The 17829-nt window shown below is 45.3% G+C and overlaps 1 protein-coding gene across 1 annotated transcript; it reads left to right on the top strand.

Moving 5' to 3' along the window:
- The first annotated feature begins 3661 nt into the window (after positions 1-3661).
- On the top strand, positions 3662-11238 carry LOC130357526 (oocyte zinc finger protein XlCOF6-like). Its single transcript, XM_056560220.1, has 6 exons — positions 3662-3721; positions 3975-4142; positions 4231-4440; positions 4735-4818; positions 5281-5356; positions 9101-11238. The coding sequence occupies exons 1-6, from the start codon at positions 3662-3664 to the stop codon at positions 10690-10692; spliced, it is 2190 nt and encodes a 729-aa protein (XP_056416195.1). The 3' UTR covers positions 10693-11238.
- The last annotated feature ends 6591 nt before the right edge of the window (positions 11239-17829 follow it).

The raw sequence follows: 17829 nt of genomic DNA, 5'->3' as shown, positions 1-17829 counted from the left end.
ATCCTTGACAAAAGTCTGCTCCTCAGGTTCTCAGGCTCCAAGAAGAGGGGGAGACCCAAGGGGGGGGGTACTGTTACGCCGAGCGCTCCGGGTCCCCGCTCCTCCCCGGAGCGCTCGCTTCACTCCCTCCGCTGCAGCGCTCCGGTCACGTCCTCTGACCCGGGGCGCTGCGATCCCGCTGCCAGCCGGGATGCGATTCGCGATGCGGGTAGCGCCCGCTCGCGATGCGCACCCCGGCTCCCCTACCTGACTCGCTCCCCGTCTGTTCTGTCCCGGCGCGCGCGGCCCCGCTCCCTAGGGCGCGCGCGCGCCGGGTCTCTGCGATTTAAAGGGCCACTGCGCCGCTGATTGGCGCAGTGGTTCCAATTAGGGTTATCACCTGTGCACTTCCCTATATTACCTCACTTCCCTTGCACTCCCTTGCCGGATCTTGTTGCCTTAGTGCCAGTGAAAGCGTTCCTTGTGTGTTCCTTGCCTGTGTTTCCAGACCTTCTGCCGTTGCCCCTGACTACGATCCTTGCTGCCTGCCCCGACCTTCTGCTACGTCCGACCTTGCTTCTGCCTACTCCCTTGTACCGCGCCTATCTTCAGCAGCCAGAGAGGTGAGCCGTTGCTAGTGGATACGACCTGGTCACTACCGCCGCAGCAAGACCATCCCGCTTTGCGGCGGGCTCTGGTGAAAACCAGTAGTGGCTTAGAACCGGTCCACTAGCACGGTCCACGCCAATCCCTCTCTGGCACAGAGGATCCACTACCTGCCAGCCGGCATCGTGACAATTACACTGTTACATGACACTGTACATGTAACGCTTTGTGTTTACATTTTGACGCCTTGTTGATGTGTTACTATGACTACGTGATGTCACTCCCGGCTTGCCGGCCAGTGGAAGTGACGTCATTTTAGGGCGCCTCCTCGTGCATATAACTGGCGCCTGCGAGCGAACCAGTTGACAGCAGAGGAAGGCTAAGTGCCGAAACGCGTCCTGTGACTTGGATATACAATAAACACCATTTGCTTGCATCGGTGAGTGCTGGGACCTCCTTTATTATATTACAATACTCCTTTCCTCGTGCACCACCACTTTTCAGATAGTCCCGACCATTGCTCTACTATTGTCACATTTAAGAAGCCCCTATGGTGCCAGAACAGCAAGTAAACCCCCACATGGCATACTATTTTGGAAACTACACCCCTCAAGGAACGTAACAAGGGGTCCAGTGAGCCTAAACACCCCACAGGTGTTTGACGACTTTAAGTTAAATTTGGATGTGTAAATTAATTTTTATTTTTTTCTTACTACAATGCAGTTTTTTCCCCAAATTTTACATTTCTACAAGGGGTAATAGGAGAAAATGCCCCCCAAAATTTGTAACCCCATTTCTTCTGAGTATGGAAATACCCCAAGTGTGGACGTCAAGTGCTCTGTTGGCGCACTACAATGCTCAGAAGAGAAGGAGCGCCATTGAGCTTATGGAGAGAGAATTTGGTTGAAATAGAAGTCAGGGGCCATGTGCGTTTACAAAGCCCCCCCGTGGAGCCAGAACTGTGGGCCCCCCCCACATGTGACCCCATTTTGGAAACTACATCCCCCACAGAATTTAATAAGGGGTACAGTGAGCATTTAAACTCCACTGGTGTTTGACAGATCCTTGGAACAGTGGGCTGTGCAAATGAAAAATTAAATTTTTCATTTTCACGGACCACTGTTCCAAAAATCTGTCAGACACCTGTGAGGCGTAAATGCTCACTGTACCCCTTATTACATTACGTGAGGGGTGTAGTTTCCAAAATGGGGTCACATGTGGGGGGGGGGGTCCATTGTTCTGGCACTATGGGGGCTTTGTAAACACACGTGGCCTTCAATTCCGGACAAAATTTATCTCCAAAATCCCAATGGCGCTCCTTCTCTACTTAGCATTGTAGTTCGCCAGCAGAGCACTTTACATCCACATAGGGGGTATTTTCTTTCTCAGAAGAAAGGGGTTACAAATTTTGGGGGGCTTTTTTCCTATTTTCCCTTGTGAAAATGAAAAATTTAGGGTAACACCAGCATTTTAGTGAAAATAATTTTTTTTCTTCATTTTCCCATCACACTTTAATGCAAATTCGTCAAACACCTGTGGAGTGTTCAGACTCACTATACCCCTTGTCACGTTCCGTGGGGGGTGTAGTTTCCAAAATGGGGTCACATGTGGGTATCTATTTTTTTATGCTTATGTCAGAACCGTTGTAAAATCAGCCACCCCTGTGCAAATCACCAATTTAGGCCTCAAATGTACATGGTGCGCTCTCAGGAGAAATTGCGTTACAAATTTTGAGGGTCTTTTTTTCCTTTTGTGAAAATAAAAAGTATGAGGCAACACCAGCATGTTAGCGTAAAAAAAAAAAATTATTTACACTAATCGGCTGATGTAGACCCCAACTTTTCCTTTTCATAAGGGGTAAAAGGAGAAAAAGCCCCCCAAAATTTGTAACACGATTTTTCCTGAGTACGGAAATACCCCATATGTGGCCCTAAACTGTTTCCTTGAGATACGACAGGGCTCTGAAGTGAGAGAGCACCATGCGCATTTGAGGACTAAATTAGGGATTGCATAGGGGTGGACATAGGGGTATTCTATGCCAGTGATTCCAAAACAGGGTGCCTCCAGCTGTTGCTAAACTCCCAGCTTGCCTGGACAGTCAGTGGCTGTCCAAAAATGCTGAGAGTTGTTGTTTTGCAACAGCTGGAGGCTCTGTTTTGGAAACACTGCCGTACCATAGTTTTTTTTTTTTTATTGGGGGGGGGGCAGTATAAGGGGGTGTATATGTAGTGTTTTACTCTTTATTATGTGTTAGTGTAGTGTAGTGTTTTTAGGGTACATTCGCACTGACTGGTTTACAGTGAGTTTCCCACTAGGAGTTTGCGCTGCGGCAGAAAATTTGCCGCAGCTCAAACTTGAAGCAGGAAACTTACTGTAAACCTGCCCGTGTGAATGTACCCTCTGGGCATGCTGGGAGTTGTAGTTTTGCAACAGCTGGAGGCACACAACTACAACTCCCAGCATGCCCAGACAGCCATTTGCAGCTGGACATGCCGGGAGTTGTAGTTTTGCAACATCTGGAGGATCACAGTTTGGCGACCACTACACAGTGGTCTCCAAACAGTGGTCCTCCAGATGTTGCAAAACTACAACTCCCAGCATGCCCAGGCTGTCTGTACATGCTGGGAGTTGTAGTATTGCATCGTCTTGAGGGCCAACGTTGACCACTCACCGGCCAGTCAGATCCCTCCACAGCCTGCCGGATCCCCACTCATCCGGAGCCGCCACCGGGTAAGCAACGACTTTCCATTCTCTCTCACCCCGCTGTGCCCCGCTCTCCCCGGACTTCCACGTGGGCGGAGGTCCGGCAACGGCGGGTGCGTGGCGATGGCGGGGGCACTTACCCCCGCCATCGCCACGCACCCGCCATCGCCGCTGCCGGACTTCCGGATTGCCGCGCACCCACCACACACCCCCCGCCGCCCCTGCACACCCGATCGCTGATCGGGTTAATCAAACGGGATCCCGGGGTGTCGGACGGGAGTGGTCTCCCACGGACACCCCGGGACTTTAGCTAATTAACCCGATCAGCACCGCGGGAGTGTGCACTTAATGAATGCCGCCTTTATACGGCGGAATGCGTCGTTCTGCGCGAAGGGTTGAAGCTGAACTTCTCACCTGCCGGAAACAACCGGAGGTGAAAAGCTCTGCCCCCGGGATGCAGCAGCAGCTGCAAATATGTGAACGACGGGTATACCCGTCGTTGTGCGTTAAGGGGTTAATTAGTTTTTAGCTCTGCCTATTAAGTTTTTATTACTAGACTAAACTATAAGGATATATGACCTCATCCTACAGAAACTAACTCTCATTTACATATAAATTAAATAGGTCAAAGGTGGAAATGAATCTTAGAATCTCTGTAGTGATCAGTGTCTCCCCATACACAGGATTACACAGTAGTGAAGAAGTCGTCTGGTGAGTGTGTGACACCCCGTGTGTCAGGAGGCTGGAGCAGGAGCCAGAGCTCCGCCCCCGAGGAGCCTCCACCTCATTCACTGATCCATGAGCAGAAGATCCTAGAACTTACCTCCAGGATCACTGAGCTGCTGACTGGAGAGGTGAGCGCTGCTGGGAATGCTGGGACATTATACAATGACACCAAGGTATGAAGTGTCTGGAGGAGAATTGTATCATTGTCTGTGTCAGGTTCCTATAAGGTGTCAGGATGTCACTGTCTATTTCTCCATGGAGGAGTGGGAGTATTTATTAGGACACAAGGATCTGTACAAGGATCAGCTCATGATGGAGGATCACCAGTCCCTCACATCACCAGGTAAGAGGAGAGAGCAGGTTTGTGGATCTCCTAGATTCCCCCATCATCTGATCATCACATATAACAATGGATTCAGTCACTGTGTTTATTTCCTATAGATGGATCCAGTAGTATAAATCCCCCAGAGAGATGTCCCCGTCCTCTATATCCCCAGGATTGTAAAGAGGAAGAGGAGGATATCCCACTGGACCATCAGGTAGATGAAGATATCTACAAATCCCCTATAGATGAATATAATGAAGCTTCTACTACTCTCCTCCAGCAGTGCAGTATATCCTCTATATCATCTATATCCTCTATATCATCTATATCATCTATATCATCTGGTGTTGGTTCTGGTCGGTTGTGGATATAAATTGTTTCTGGTTCCATAAAAGATTGTGGTAAATGTCGTCCTCTGTGCACTTGGCAATAAAGATTCATCCAGGATAAATGTAAAGTTCTCCCCTGTAGATGATGGAGTAAATAACAGCACAATGCCAGTCAGCTGCTACTAAGCCAACAGAATACTGTCATGTACTGAAGGAGTCATTGGCCATAATCTTACTGCTTTACAGAACATTAGTGCAGCCTCAGCTATGAGGAAAGATACTAAATTATGAAATCCATTAAGTCTTGACAAGAAACGTGTAATGGAGGAACATCTCCAGCGGTGATAAAAGGATTCTTTACTGTAAAAGCTGTGATGTTACTGAATAATGTTAGTGAGCACAGCTGTCCTCTTTAGGATAGATTCCCATCACTCCATGGGACATAATAACATATACATAACTGCTGATGTGTAATACACTAGGATGATTGTAGATCCTATGTGATCACCACTTGAGGAGATCCTTGTGCAGATTGGTTCATACCTTCTAGGGGGGATGTAACGCTCACCTGGATAGAAGATAAACTAAGGTTCCTTTATGTTTTTTCCTCAGGTCTATAATTTGGAATCTTTGCAGGAAAGTTCTGGAGGAACAATGAGTGGACTAGAAAACCCCATATCAGAGAATGGTAAGAGCCTTTCATACATCTTATGTTTTATTCTGTCATTATAAATTACAGACTGAGATTCCTTAAGATATTTCTTCCTGATTTCCAGTGATGGAGATGTATATTGTATAGATACCTGCTGATCTCATTTCCATTATATTCAATGGTTCTGGTACACTTTGGAAGAAATTTGGTTAAAGTAGTACTCCATCGAAAATTAACTTATCCCCTATCCGCAGGATCTCCAGGACAGGACCCCGGCGCTCTCAGTGATGAGCGCGTGTCGTCTACCAGGAGACGGGACACACTCCATTCATTTCTATGAGAGCACTGTTGATGCTGAGTGCTTATCCCCTATACTGTGGAAAATGCCCCCCAAATTTTGTAACCCCATTTCTTCTGAGTATGGAAATACCCCATGTTTGGACATAAAGTGCACTGCTGGTGAACTACAATGCTCAGAAGAGAAGGAGCCACATTTGGCTTTTTGAAAGCAAATTTTGCTGAAATGGTTTTTGGGCGGCATGTCACATTTAGGAAGCCTCTATGGTGCCAGAACAGAAAAAAATTAACACATGACATAATATTTGGGAAACATCACCCCTCAAGGAACGTAACAAGGGGTACAGTGACCCTTTACACCCCACAGGTGTTTGAAAAATATTCACTAAAGTTGGACGGGAAAATAATTTTTAAAATTTTTTTCACCAAAAGGCTGGTGTTACCCCCAATTTTTCTTTTTTACGAGGGGTAATAGGAGAAAAAGCCAAAATTTGTAACACTATTTCTTCTGAGTATGGAAATACTCCATATATGGATGTAAAGTGCACTGCGGGGGAACTACAATGCTCAGAAGAGAAGGGGCACCGTTGGGCTTTTGGAGAGAGAATTTGGTTTGAATAGAAGTCGGAGACCATGTGCGTTTACAAAGCCCCCATGGTGCCAGAACAGTGGACCCCCCAAATATGACCCTGTTTTGGAAACTACACCCCTCACCCACTGGTATTTGACAGATTTTTGGAACAGTGGGCTGTGCAAATGAAACATTACATTTTTCTTTTTCACAGACCACTGTTCCAAAAATCTCTCAGACACCTGTGGGGTGTAAATGCTCACTGCACCACTTGTTACATTTCATGAGGGGTGTATTTTCTAAAATGGTGTCACATGTGGGGGGGTCCTCTGTTCAGGCTCTATGGGGGGTTTATAAACGCACATGGCCTTCAATTCCAGACACATTCTCTCTCCAAAAGTCCAATGGCGCTTCTTCTCTTCTGAGCCCTGTAGTGCGCCCACAGAGCACTTAACATCCACATATTAGGCATTCATATATTCAGATGAAATGGGGTTACAAATTATGTTTAGTTTTTTTCCTATTACCCCTTGTAAAAATGAAAAATTTTGGATAACACCAGCATATTAGTGAAATTTTGTTTTTAAATTTTTATGTCCAACTTTTAACGAAAATTCTTCAAACACCTGTGGGGTGTTAAGGCTCACTGTACCCCTTGTTACGTTCTGTGAGATGTGTAGTTTCCCAAATTTTTTTTTTTTTTTTGGGTTTATGTCAGAACCGCTGTAACGATCAGCCACCCTTGTGCAAATCACCTCAAATGTACATGGTGCACTCTCACTCCTGAGCCTTGTTGTGCGCCCACAGATCATTTCACATCCACATATGGGGTATTTCTGTACTCAGGAGAAATTGCGTTACAAATTTTGGGGGTCTTTTTTCCTTTAACCTCTTGTGAAAATGAAAAGTATGGGGCAACACCAGCATGTTAGTGTAAAAAATAAAAAAATTTTACATTAACATGCTGGAGTAGACCCCAACTTTACCTTTTTATAAGGGGTAAATGGAGAAAAAGCCCACACAAAATTTGTAACGCAATTTCTGCCGAGTATGGAAATACCCCATATGTGGCCCTAAACTGTTTCCTTGAAATAGGACAGTGCTCCGAAGTGAGAGAGCCATGCGCATTTGAGGCCTAAATGAAGAATTTGCATAGGGACTGACCCGGATGCAAGAATGACACTTGCCTCCAATACCAAAATAACCTACAGCAGTGTTTCCTAAACACCCTGAAAGCCATTGACTGTACCAGCATGCCTGGACAGTCAATGGCTGTCCGACAATACTGGGAGTTGTTGTTTTGCAACAGCTGGAGGCTCCGTTTTGGAAACAGTGCCGTATGAGACATTTTTCATTTTTTATTGTGCGTGTGGGGGAGGGTGGGGGGGGGGGCTGTGTAGGAATATATGTATATGTTGGGGTTTATGTAGTGTAGTGTAGTGTTTTTAGGGTACAGTCACACGGTCGGGTTCACAGCGAGTTTCCCGCTTGGAGTTTGAGCTGCAGCCGAAAATTTGCTGCATCTCAAACTTGAAGCGAGAAACTCACTGTAAACCCCCACCTGTGTGAATGCATCCTGTACATTCACATGGGGAATAGAGAGCAAACCTCCAGCTGTTGCAAAACTACAACTCCCAGCATGCATGGTCTGTCAGTGCATGCTGGGAGTTATAGATTTGCAACAGTTGGAGGCACACGGGTTGGGAAACACTGAGTTAGGAAACAGACAATGTTTCCCAACTAGTGTGCTTCCAGTTGTTGCAAAACTACAACTCCCACCATGCCCAGACAGCCGAAGGGCATGCTCGAAGTTGTAGTTATGCAACAGCTGGAGGAGAACAGTTTGGAGACCACTGTGTAGTGGTGCCAAAACTGTAGCCCTCCAGATGTTTCAAAACTTCAACTCCAAGCATGCCCTGACTGCTGGGAGTTGGAGTTCGGCAGCATCTGAAGGGCCAGATGTTGCCGAATTACAAATCCCAGCATGCCTGGACAGTCTCGGCATTCTTGAATTGTAGTTTTGCAACATTTGGAGCACTACTATATAGTGGTCACCAAACTGTGCCCTTCCAGATGTTGCAAAACTACAACTCCCAGCATGCCGAGACTTTCCAGGCATGCTGGGAGTTGTAGTTCTGCAACATCTGAAGGTCATATGTTACAGAACTATAACTCCCAGCATGTATGGACTGTCTGGGCATGCTGAGAGTTGTAGTTTTGCAACATCTGGAAGGACACAGTTAGGAGACCACTGCACAGTGGTCTCCAAACTGTGGCCCTCCAGACGTTGCAAAACTACAACTCCCAGCATGCCCAGACAGGCCTATGCTGTCTGGGCATGCTGGGAGTTGTAGTTTTGAAACTCCTAGAAGCAACAGTGAAGATCACTTTACAGCGATCTTCACTGCTGCCTCTGATGCTGCCGCTGCCACCACTTGCCTGCCGGTCCTCCAAGCTGACTGCTCCACTCGCCGGTCCTTGCGTGCGCAGGCATCCCAGTCCAATCCCCGCCCATTGCACATAAAGTTACGCCCTGGGTCCTTAAGTCTCAGGGCGTCGGGGTGTACCTGTAAGCCCTGGATCCTTAAGAGGTTAAGTAACACACTGACATAAATTTACTGGAGGAGTGGGTAAGGGGGGTGGCTGTAGAAACATAGTACAAGCACAGATGTAATAAGAGCACCAGAGGCTAAAAATTTATAGAAATAGTTTTATTTATTTGTTTATTTATTTATTTTTTCAGTTTGACTACAGCTCGACTCTAATAAATAATTTTGGTACATGGTACATATTATTTTCTTTACATGGCTTCACTTTGTGTGTACATAGAAAAAAGTGTGCCTATTATCTAGATGTGTTGACTGTATTGTGTCTTGCTCATTGTATTAATTTTTAACATTGAACTCACACAGGAGAGAAGACATTTTTATGTCTGGAATGTGGAAAATGTTTTACTAAGAAAAGAAATTTTGTTAGCCATCACAGGAATCACACAGGAGAGAAGCCATTTCAATGCCTGGAATGTGGAAGATGTTTTAATAGGAAAGCCCATCTTGTTAAACATCAGAGAATGCACACAGGAGAGAAGCCATTTTTATGTTCAGAATGTGGAAAATCATTTAGTGACAAGTCAAATCTTGTGGAGCATCAAAAAACTCACACAGGACAGAAGCCATTGTCATGCTCAGAATGTGGAAAATGTTTTCGTAAGAAATCAAATCTTGTCACTCATCAGAGAACTCACACAGGAGAGAAGTCATATGCATGTCCAGAATGTTTAAAGTGTTTTAGTCATAGAGCAGTTCTTGTGGAACATATAAAAGCTCACACAGGAGAGAAGCCATTTTCTTGCTCGGAATGTGAAAAAGGTTTTACTAAAAAATCAAGGCTGGTTGACCATCTAAAAACTCACACAGGGGAGAAACCTTTTTCATGTTCAGATTGTGGAAAATCATTTACATTGGAATCAAGTCTTGTATACCATCAGAAAACTCACACAGACAAGAAGCCATTTTCATGTTCAGAATGTGGGAAATGTTTCCTTAAGAAAGCATATCTTGTCAATCATCAGAGAGCACACACAGGAGAGAAACCATTTTCATGCTTGGAATGTGGCAAATGTTTTACTATGAAATCACTTCTTGTAAGACATCAGAAAAACCACATAGGAGAGAAGCCACTTTTATGCTTAGGATGTGGAAAATCATTTAGTGAGAACATATGTCTTGTGGAACATCAGAAAACTCACACAGAGGAGAAGCCTCTGTTATGCTTGGAATGTGGCAAATGTTGTACAAGGAAAGCTGATCTTGTTAAACATCAGAGAATGCACACAGGAGAGAAGCCATTTTTGTGTTCAGACTGTGGAAAATCATTTGGTGACAAGTCAAATCTTGTGGAACATCAAAGACTTCACACAGGTCAGAAGCCATTGTCATGCTCAGAATGTGGGAAATATTTTAGTAAGAATTCAAGTCTTGTTATTCATCAGAGAACTCACACAGGAGAGAAGCCCTATACATGTCCTGAATGTTTTAAGTGTTTTAGACATAGAGCAACCCTTGTGGATCATATGAAAACTCACACAGGAGAGAAACCATTTTCATGCTCAGAATGTGGAAGATGTTTTATTAAGAAAACAAGGCTGCATAACCATCTAAAAACCCACACAGAGAAGCCATTTTCTTGTTCAGAATGTGGAGAATCATTTTGTGAGAATAGCATTCTTGTGGAACATCAGCAAACTCACGCAGAAGAGAAGCCATTTCTATGCTTGGAATGTGGCAAATGTTTTACTATGAAATCACTTCTTGATAGACATCTAAGACATCACACAGGAGAGAAGCCATTTTCATGTTTGCAATGTAGGAAATGTTTTAGTCAGAAATCACATCTTGTTAGGCATCAGAACATTCACACAGGAGAGAAGCCATTTTCATGTCCAGAATGTGGGAAATGTTTCAGTGAAAAACCAAATCTTGTGAATCATATGAAAACTCACTAAGGGGAGAAGCCCTTTTCACATTCGGTATGTGATTCATTTTTTAATACCTCCAGATCCAACTGGGTTTGGACTAAATGGACTGTTTCCCAAAGTTCTTCTATGTGAGAATAAAGTATGAAGACTTCTCTTTGTTTCTTCTATTCTTTTTGTATCTGGAGAATTCGGACATTGTTCTTTATACAGAACAGAAGAGACATCCTGTGGGGCATGACTTTTCTGGACATGAGATTTATTGAATAAAAAATAAAAAATAATTATAAAAACAAAAAAGTTTAAAAGAAAAAAAAAATCCATTACTGCTGAGCACATAAGAGTAATCTCCTCGTGTATCTACTTTCTCTTTCTCCTGTGATATTACAGCTATGTGCACACAGAATTTGGTGGAGACCCTGAAGCAATTAATGGGGTACTCCGCCCCTAGGCATCTTATCCCCTATCCAAAATAAAGAGGATATGATGTCTAATCACGGGCGTCCCGCCACTGGGGACCCCCACGATCTCCCTGCTGCTTTGTTTAGAGCATTGGGTGCAGCGCTGGAGGCTCGTGACATCATGGACACGCCACCTCAATGCAAGTCTGTCGGAGGGGCGTGACGGCCTTTTGTAATGTGGTTGGTTAAAAAATTCTAAATATTAAAGAGCATGTCCCCTCCCACCTCACACACACCAATCACCTCCCACCACCACAAGTGAGGGACACGCCCCCTTCCACCCCTGAGAGGATTCCTAACACTGTGAGCTAATGAAAAGAGGAATTTTTATAATAAATATAGGTAAGATAGGCATAAAAAATACATGTACATGGTCAGGATTTGGTACTGAGTAACAGAGTGTGTGGATATATATATATATATATATATATATATATATATATATATATTTTATTTTTTTGGGGATCTGACCAGTATGCTTTAAGACCACAGTACAGCCTTCAAGAAGCCTTACGGACCTGACTGGTCCTGGAAAAGGGTGGGGCTTCCAGCTGTCCCAGGGGTGGGGCTTTAAGGACCTAGGAGTCTGTAGGAAGTTTACCTTAGCAGTTTTTTTTTTTTTTTTAAGTATTTTTTTATAACCTTCTTCAAACTGGAAACAACAAGAAATACACATATAATAGTATAGGATATAGCCCCCCAGTCCACAAGCCTAAGTTGTCAGAAGGGGAGCAGTACAGGGCCGAGTCCACTACGTAGGAAGACCACATCTCGCCAACAAAAACACACAGACATTAAGACAAACGACAGATACTTAGAGAAAAGACGATGGGCACCACCCAGAATAATAATCGCAAAGTGGGTGCAGCAAGCTGCCACATGTAGTATAAGAAAAGAAACAAGAAAAAAGCTGGCAGCTATAAAATGATGCACACCAACATCAAATAATTATAGAAACAATATATCTATTGATCAAAAAAGGAGCGTACAAAAAGTTAAAATCATTTAAAAACAATGTGTCTGGCGGAGGAGTATAGTCCTGCAACGCCCACCCTGTACTGAAGGGGGGAAATATAACCCCACAAAAAATAACAAGCTGGCCTGACCATAAGCAACACCCAAAATCATGTACCATACTCACCTATAAAATGCCTATATGTATAAGCATATACCCAGGGAGATATAGGGTATCATACAAAACCGGTCAGTCTTCCTGAGGAAACCTCCGCTGCTGGAGGCGGAACGCGTGGGGTCAACTTTTCCCCCGTACTGAGACACAGGATGCCCTGGCTCTGATTTAGATGCTGTTTGACTTGTGATCTCCCCCTACATGCACCTGACTGACCGGTTTTGTATGATACCCTATATCTCCTTATATACCCCTGACTGACCTGTTGTATATGACACTTTATATTTATTTTTAGTTTTCTGGGTTCAGGTTACATTGACATATTTCTACACATTGGTGTTATCTATTACTGTCATTATCAGTGGATTTTGTTTTGTGACACGGCACATGTCTAGCACTAGTTTATGTGCCTGAATTTGAGTGCAGATATATATATATATATATATATATATATATATATATAGATCCTTTGTATTAGGGTGCTTATACATATAGGTATTTTATAGGTGAGTCTGGTACATGATTTTGGGTGTTGCTTATGGTCCGGTCAGCCTGTTGTTTTTTGTGGGGTTATATTTCCCCCCTTCAGTACGGGGTGGGCATTGCAGGACTATACTCCTCCACCAGACACATTGTTTTTAAATGATTTTAACTTTTTGTACGCTCCTTTTTTGTGTATTGTATTGATCAATAAAGATATATTGTTTATATAATTATTTGATGTTGGTGTGCATCATTTTATAGCAAACTACAGGTACACACACACTCTCCCAGAGCTCACCTCCCTTCTCCACACCCAGCCTAGACAGCCAAACTAACCCGAAGAACTAACCCTCTCAGGGGGGGATCACTGACTCCCCTATCAAATTTACTGGGGCATTTACGACTAGTATGCAGCGTCTTATACAACTGTACATATTTATTAACCAAGTTGAACCATCTCGTTATAGGGGAAGGAGAGGTATCCTTCATGGCCAGTATCAATATTTTCCTAGCACAAAATAGTAAAAACCTAATAAGAAGGCGCCTATGGGAGCCCGTGGCCAGATCATCAATAACACCCAATAGACAGACAACTGGGGAGAACACAAAGGGGAAGTCCAAGTGGTCAGCCATAAACTGCATCACCTCTCTCCAAAAGGGTTCCACACAAGGGCAACAACTCCCCATTGCATGTAAAAGGGAACCCACATCCGCATTGCATCTAAAACAAGCATCCGAAGAGGAGACCCCAATACGAAGCAACTTAACCGGAGTGTGGTATAGGTGAAGGATTAGCCGCATCTGAATAAGCAAATCCCTCGCACTAACCAATGTAGGGTAAAACGTCTTAGTGACTTTTTGCCAATTATCCTCAGTCAACTCAGGGATATCTGTCACCCACTTCACAAACGGATCAGGACCCACCGATTGCAGCAAAGCATATGCCTGAGTCAGGGGCTTAGCAAGGTCGGCGGAACCCGTCATCTTTATCTTCTGTTCAAAATCGAGGAACCTACAGAGACCTCTACTCCTTTAAAGAGTAGCTCCCACCATGTGACAAAAAAATGTTTCTGTCCCTGCCTATTGCCCACCTATCCTTAACCCCATCCCTGTCTTTAAAAATGTTTTTACCCCCTTAGAAATTATTTTTTGTCTGCCTGGTAGTGTGCCCACTTACCAGACAGACTACCCCAGTAGGCACAATGTCACTGATGCCTGTTGGGAGGGCCCACTTCCGCCCTTAGCTCATCTATGCTGCACTCACGTCGGGAGCGCTCATAGATGACCGGCCATAGCACGGCAGGCTGCTCCAGGGTCTCCTCCTCCCTGTTTAGCAGTGTAGTCTTATCCAGGGAGGAGGAATATGGGAGCATCGCCCACCTGCCGTGCTCACTGCCGAGACCTGGGACCAAAACAAAGTACGGGTAAGTGAAATAAGACCTCACTTACCTGCACAGGACATGTACAGTCCTGGAGCATCAGCACAGCACTGAGATTTAGTGCCGCGCTGCCTCCAGACTGTACATGCCGGGGGCGGGTAGCCAATGAGCGCAGGCAGCTGTGGGGCCAGGCAGCCAATGAGCGCAAGCAGCTGCCATGCGTTCACAGCGCTCACTCTCGCCTGTCTGATTGACAGGCAGGGAACGAGTGCCCATCCAGGATCGGTCCAAATTCAGTACTGACATCACGGCAGGCTGCAGCCGGCCACTAGGGGTCTCCAACCTAGTAGCCGGCTGCAGCCTGCCGTGACGTCACTACTGAATAATATATTTTAAACAAAGAAAAAAAAAAGGAATGTATATTAGAGATATGTTGTAGTACATAGAGTACTAAAACATATAAAAATAAAAAAAAAGGTTCATGACAGTGCCAATTTAAGGATAGGGGATAAGATGTCTGATCACGGGGTCCCGCCACTGGGGACCCCGGCGATCTTGGCTGCAGCACCCCTGACATCCGGTGCATGGAGCAAATTTTGCTCTGTGCCAGATGACTGCCGATGCGGGGCGGAGGCTCAGGATGTGACAGTCACGCCTGCTCGTGACATCACGGCCATGCCCCCTCAATGCAAGTCTATGGGAGGGGGCTTGACGGCATCACGCCCCCTGCCCATAGACTTGATTAAAGGGAGCGTGGCCAGCAGCGGGACCCCCGCGATCAGACATCATATCCCCTATCCTTTGGATAGGGCATAAGATGTCTAGGGGCAGAGTACCCCTTTAAGATCACCAAGTTCCTGACAGATATCACTAACCCTCTTGATCATGCAGGTAAAGAGAAGATGGATAGCCCCCTTGTGGTGGAGAAGCTGCACTCAGCTGCTAAATTCCTTAGGCCTGGCAGAACCCCGGGCAGTGATTGTCTCCCGGCAGATGTTGGACCTCAGTGGCCCGGACCTGTTGGAGCCGTACAGGGAGATGGTAGTGGAGGGCAGAATGCCTCTGTCATCAAGGGAGGGAATGATCACGGGTTTGTATTAAATCAAGAGGTCAGAGGGATCACCGTACCGTACTTCTAAGAGCTATAACCTTTTTTTTTTGCGATCCACAGACCCATATCAGGCTTGTTTTTTGTGGGATCAATTGTACTTTGTAATGACACCTTTTAGTTTACCTTAAAATATACTTACTCCACTGATTTCTTTTTCCATGGTATCCGGTTTCAAAAATCAAAATAACAAACTTTAACTCACCTTCCAACACCTCCCCTGGTGCACATATATCGCACTCCTGTTTTCTGGGCCCCGATCTTGTTCCGCATTCTGGGGCTCGATGCCTCACATTGTCCTGAGGTTATTGTTCGCCACAGCTTTGACCCGTGATACGCTGAGCGTCAGTGTCATGTAACGGGCCAGGTCCCAGCCTTCTTCCTGGTGCCCGGGCCTGTTACATGACACTACTGGCCAACGTATCACCGGCCCAAGTGTGACATCATTGTGGCCGACAATAAGCTCAGCACAGTGTGACTTGTCAAACCCCAGAATGCGTAAGAAGACTGGGACCCAGAAGACAGGAGTTTTTGTTTTTGCAGCTGGGCAGTGGAATAACCCTTTAAAGCCAAAACTAAATAAATATATATATCTATTGGTGAAAAGTAAATAAAGCGTAAATTTTTATTAATGGAGGGATGTTACACCTAGCAGTAATACTGACACTTTGGCCCTCATTAACTAACAGGATTCCTACTCTTTTTGCGACAGAATGTGCGACATAAAAATCCGACAGAATCAAAGGATAGGGGATAAGATGCTTGATCGCAGGGATCCCGCCGCTGGGGACCCCCTGATCTTGCCCGCAGCACCCTGTTACAATCAGTCCCCGAAGCGTATTCGCTCATATCTGATGACTGGCGGTTTCGGGGCCAGAGCATTGTGATGTCACGGCCCCGCCCTGTGTGATGTCACGCTCCGCCCCCTCAATGCAAGCCTATGGGAGGGGGCATTGCAGAAGCAGTATTGCTATTAGAGATGAGCGAACTTACAGTAAATTCGATTCGTCACGAACTTCTCGGCTCGGCAGTTGATGACTTATCCTGCATAAATTAGTTCAGCTTTTCGGTGCTCCGGTGGGCTGGAAAAGGTGGATACATTCCTAGGAAAGAGTCTCCTAGGACTGTATCCACCTTTTCCAGCCCACCGGAGCACCTGAAAGCTGAACTAATTTATGCAGGATAAGTCATCAACTGCCGAGCCGAGAAGTTCATGACGAATCAAATTTACTGTAAGTTCGCTTATCTCTAATTGCTATGTTCACACTATGGAATGTCCACACAGAGAATCTACGTGCAAATATTCCGCAAACTGCGCGGCATGTCCATGCATTACAGGGACAGCCTATACCGGTGCTTCCCAACCAGTGTGCCTCCAGCTGTTGCAAAATGGGAATTGTACTTTTGCAACAGCTGGAGGCACACTGGTTGGGAAATACTGGCCTATACATTGTTCAGTTAGCATAATGTAATACTCAACTTCACCTGTGGTGGCACTGCAAGGAATCGAACACTTAGGCTATATTCTCACGTCGGAATGTCCACACCGAGAATCTCCGTGCAGATATTCCGGAGAGTGCGGGGCACCGGCGCTGGGCCTGCACGGGAATGCGCCTTCTCATAGACATCTATGCATTCCGTGAATGTGTTCATTCTTTGTGCGCACACAGAAAATGAAATTATCATGCCGGAAACATCTGACACGGAAATTCCGCCGTGTACACAGCGAAGCAAAGTCCCATTTAATTCAATAGGACTCTGTTGCAGTAGAATGTCCATGTGGGATTCCAAAGTGTAATCCGGCACGGAAATTCCTGTCAACCTAGCCTTACTGTGTGAGACCTACCACAAGGCAGCCGGATGGTGTGGATCCGCTCCTGGTCTTCTCTGCACCGAGAGGCGGAGGAATAGTTCTCAGGTGCTTTCATTTACACCCCGGGGCGCAGACTGAGTCGCTGCATTTAGTGGCTTGTGGAGCTGTAAGTAAGAAGTAAAAGTCTCTGTAAGTACTTACATTTTTTATTTATTTACTGTTTTGTTACTTGAATGAGGCCGAGTTCCCACTGCGCTTTCATGAAATGTAAAATTTAAAAAATATTTAAGATGTACTTGGTAACATAGCTACTGACTGAGGTGCTGTTCAAACCACATTCCTGCTCCCGTTAATCGACTCTGCCAGCACTAAAAACGGATAGACGTATACTACTAACAGGAGCGGCGGGCCCTATTTACTTCTATGGCAGAATGGAGTCGCCCAGTGACTTTGTTCGGGACTATTTTAAGCAGACTCTAAAATGGGGGCTGTCGCGCTTTTGAAATAGAGCATACATCCTGAACGAAATCCCCAGGTGACTCCGGCCATAGAAATGTATGGGGTCTGCTGCTCCCATTAACAGTATACGCCAGTATCTTCTGCAGGATTAATGGGGGCAGGAAAGTAGTGTGAACCTAGCCTAACTCTAAGTAATGCTACTTTATACTATTAGCACATGATACACAACTATTTATTTATTAAAGGGGAACTCTGGTACATATTCCCTGTGGATAGGGGATAAGCGTCTGATCGCGGGGTTCCCACCGCTATATCTCGGACTCTCCAATAGAGAT

Source organism: Hyla sarda, chromosome 2 (assembly GCF_029499605.1).
Source record: "Hyla sarda isolate aHylSar1 chromosome 2, aHylSar1.hap1, whole genome shotgun sequence".
NCBI lineage: Eukaryota > Metazoa > Chordata > Amphibia > Anura > Hylidae > Hyla > Hyla sarda.
Note: the sequence above shows the minus strand (reverse complement) of the source record. Positions and strands in the feature narration are given on the sequence as shown.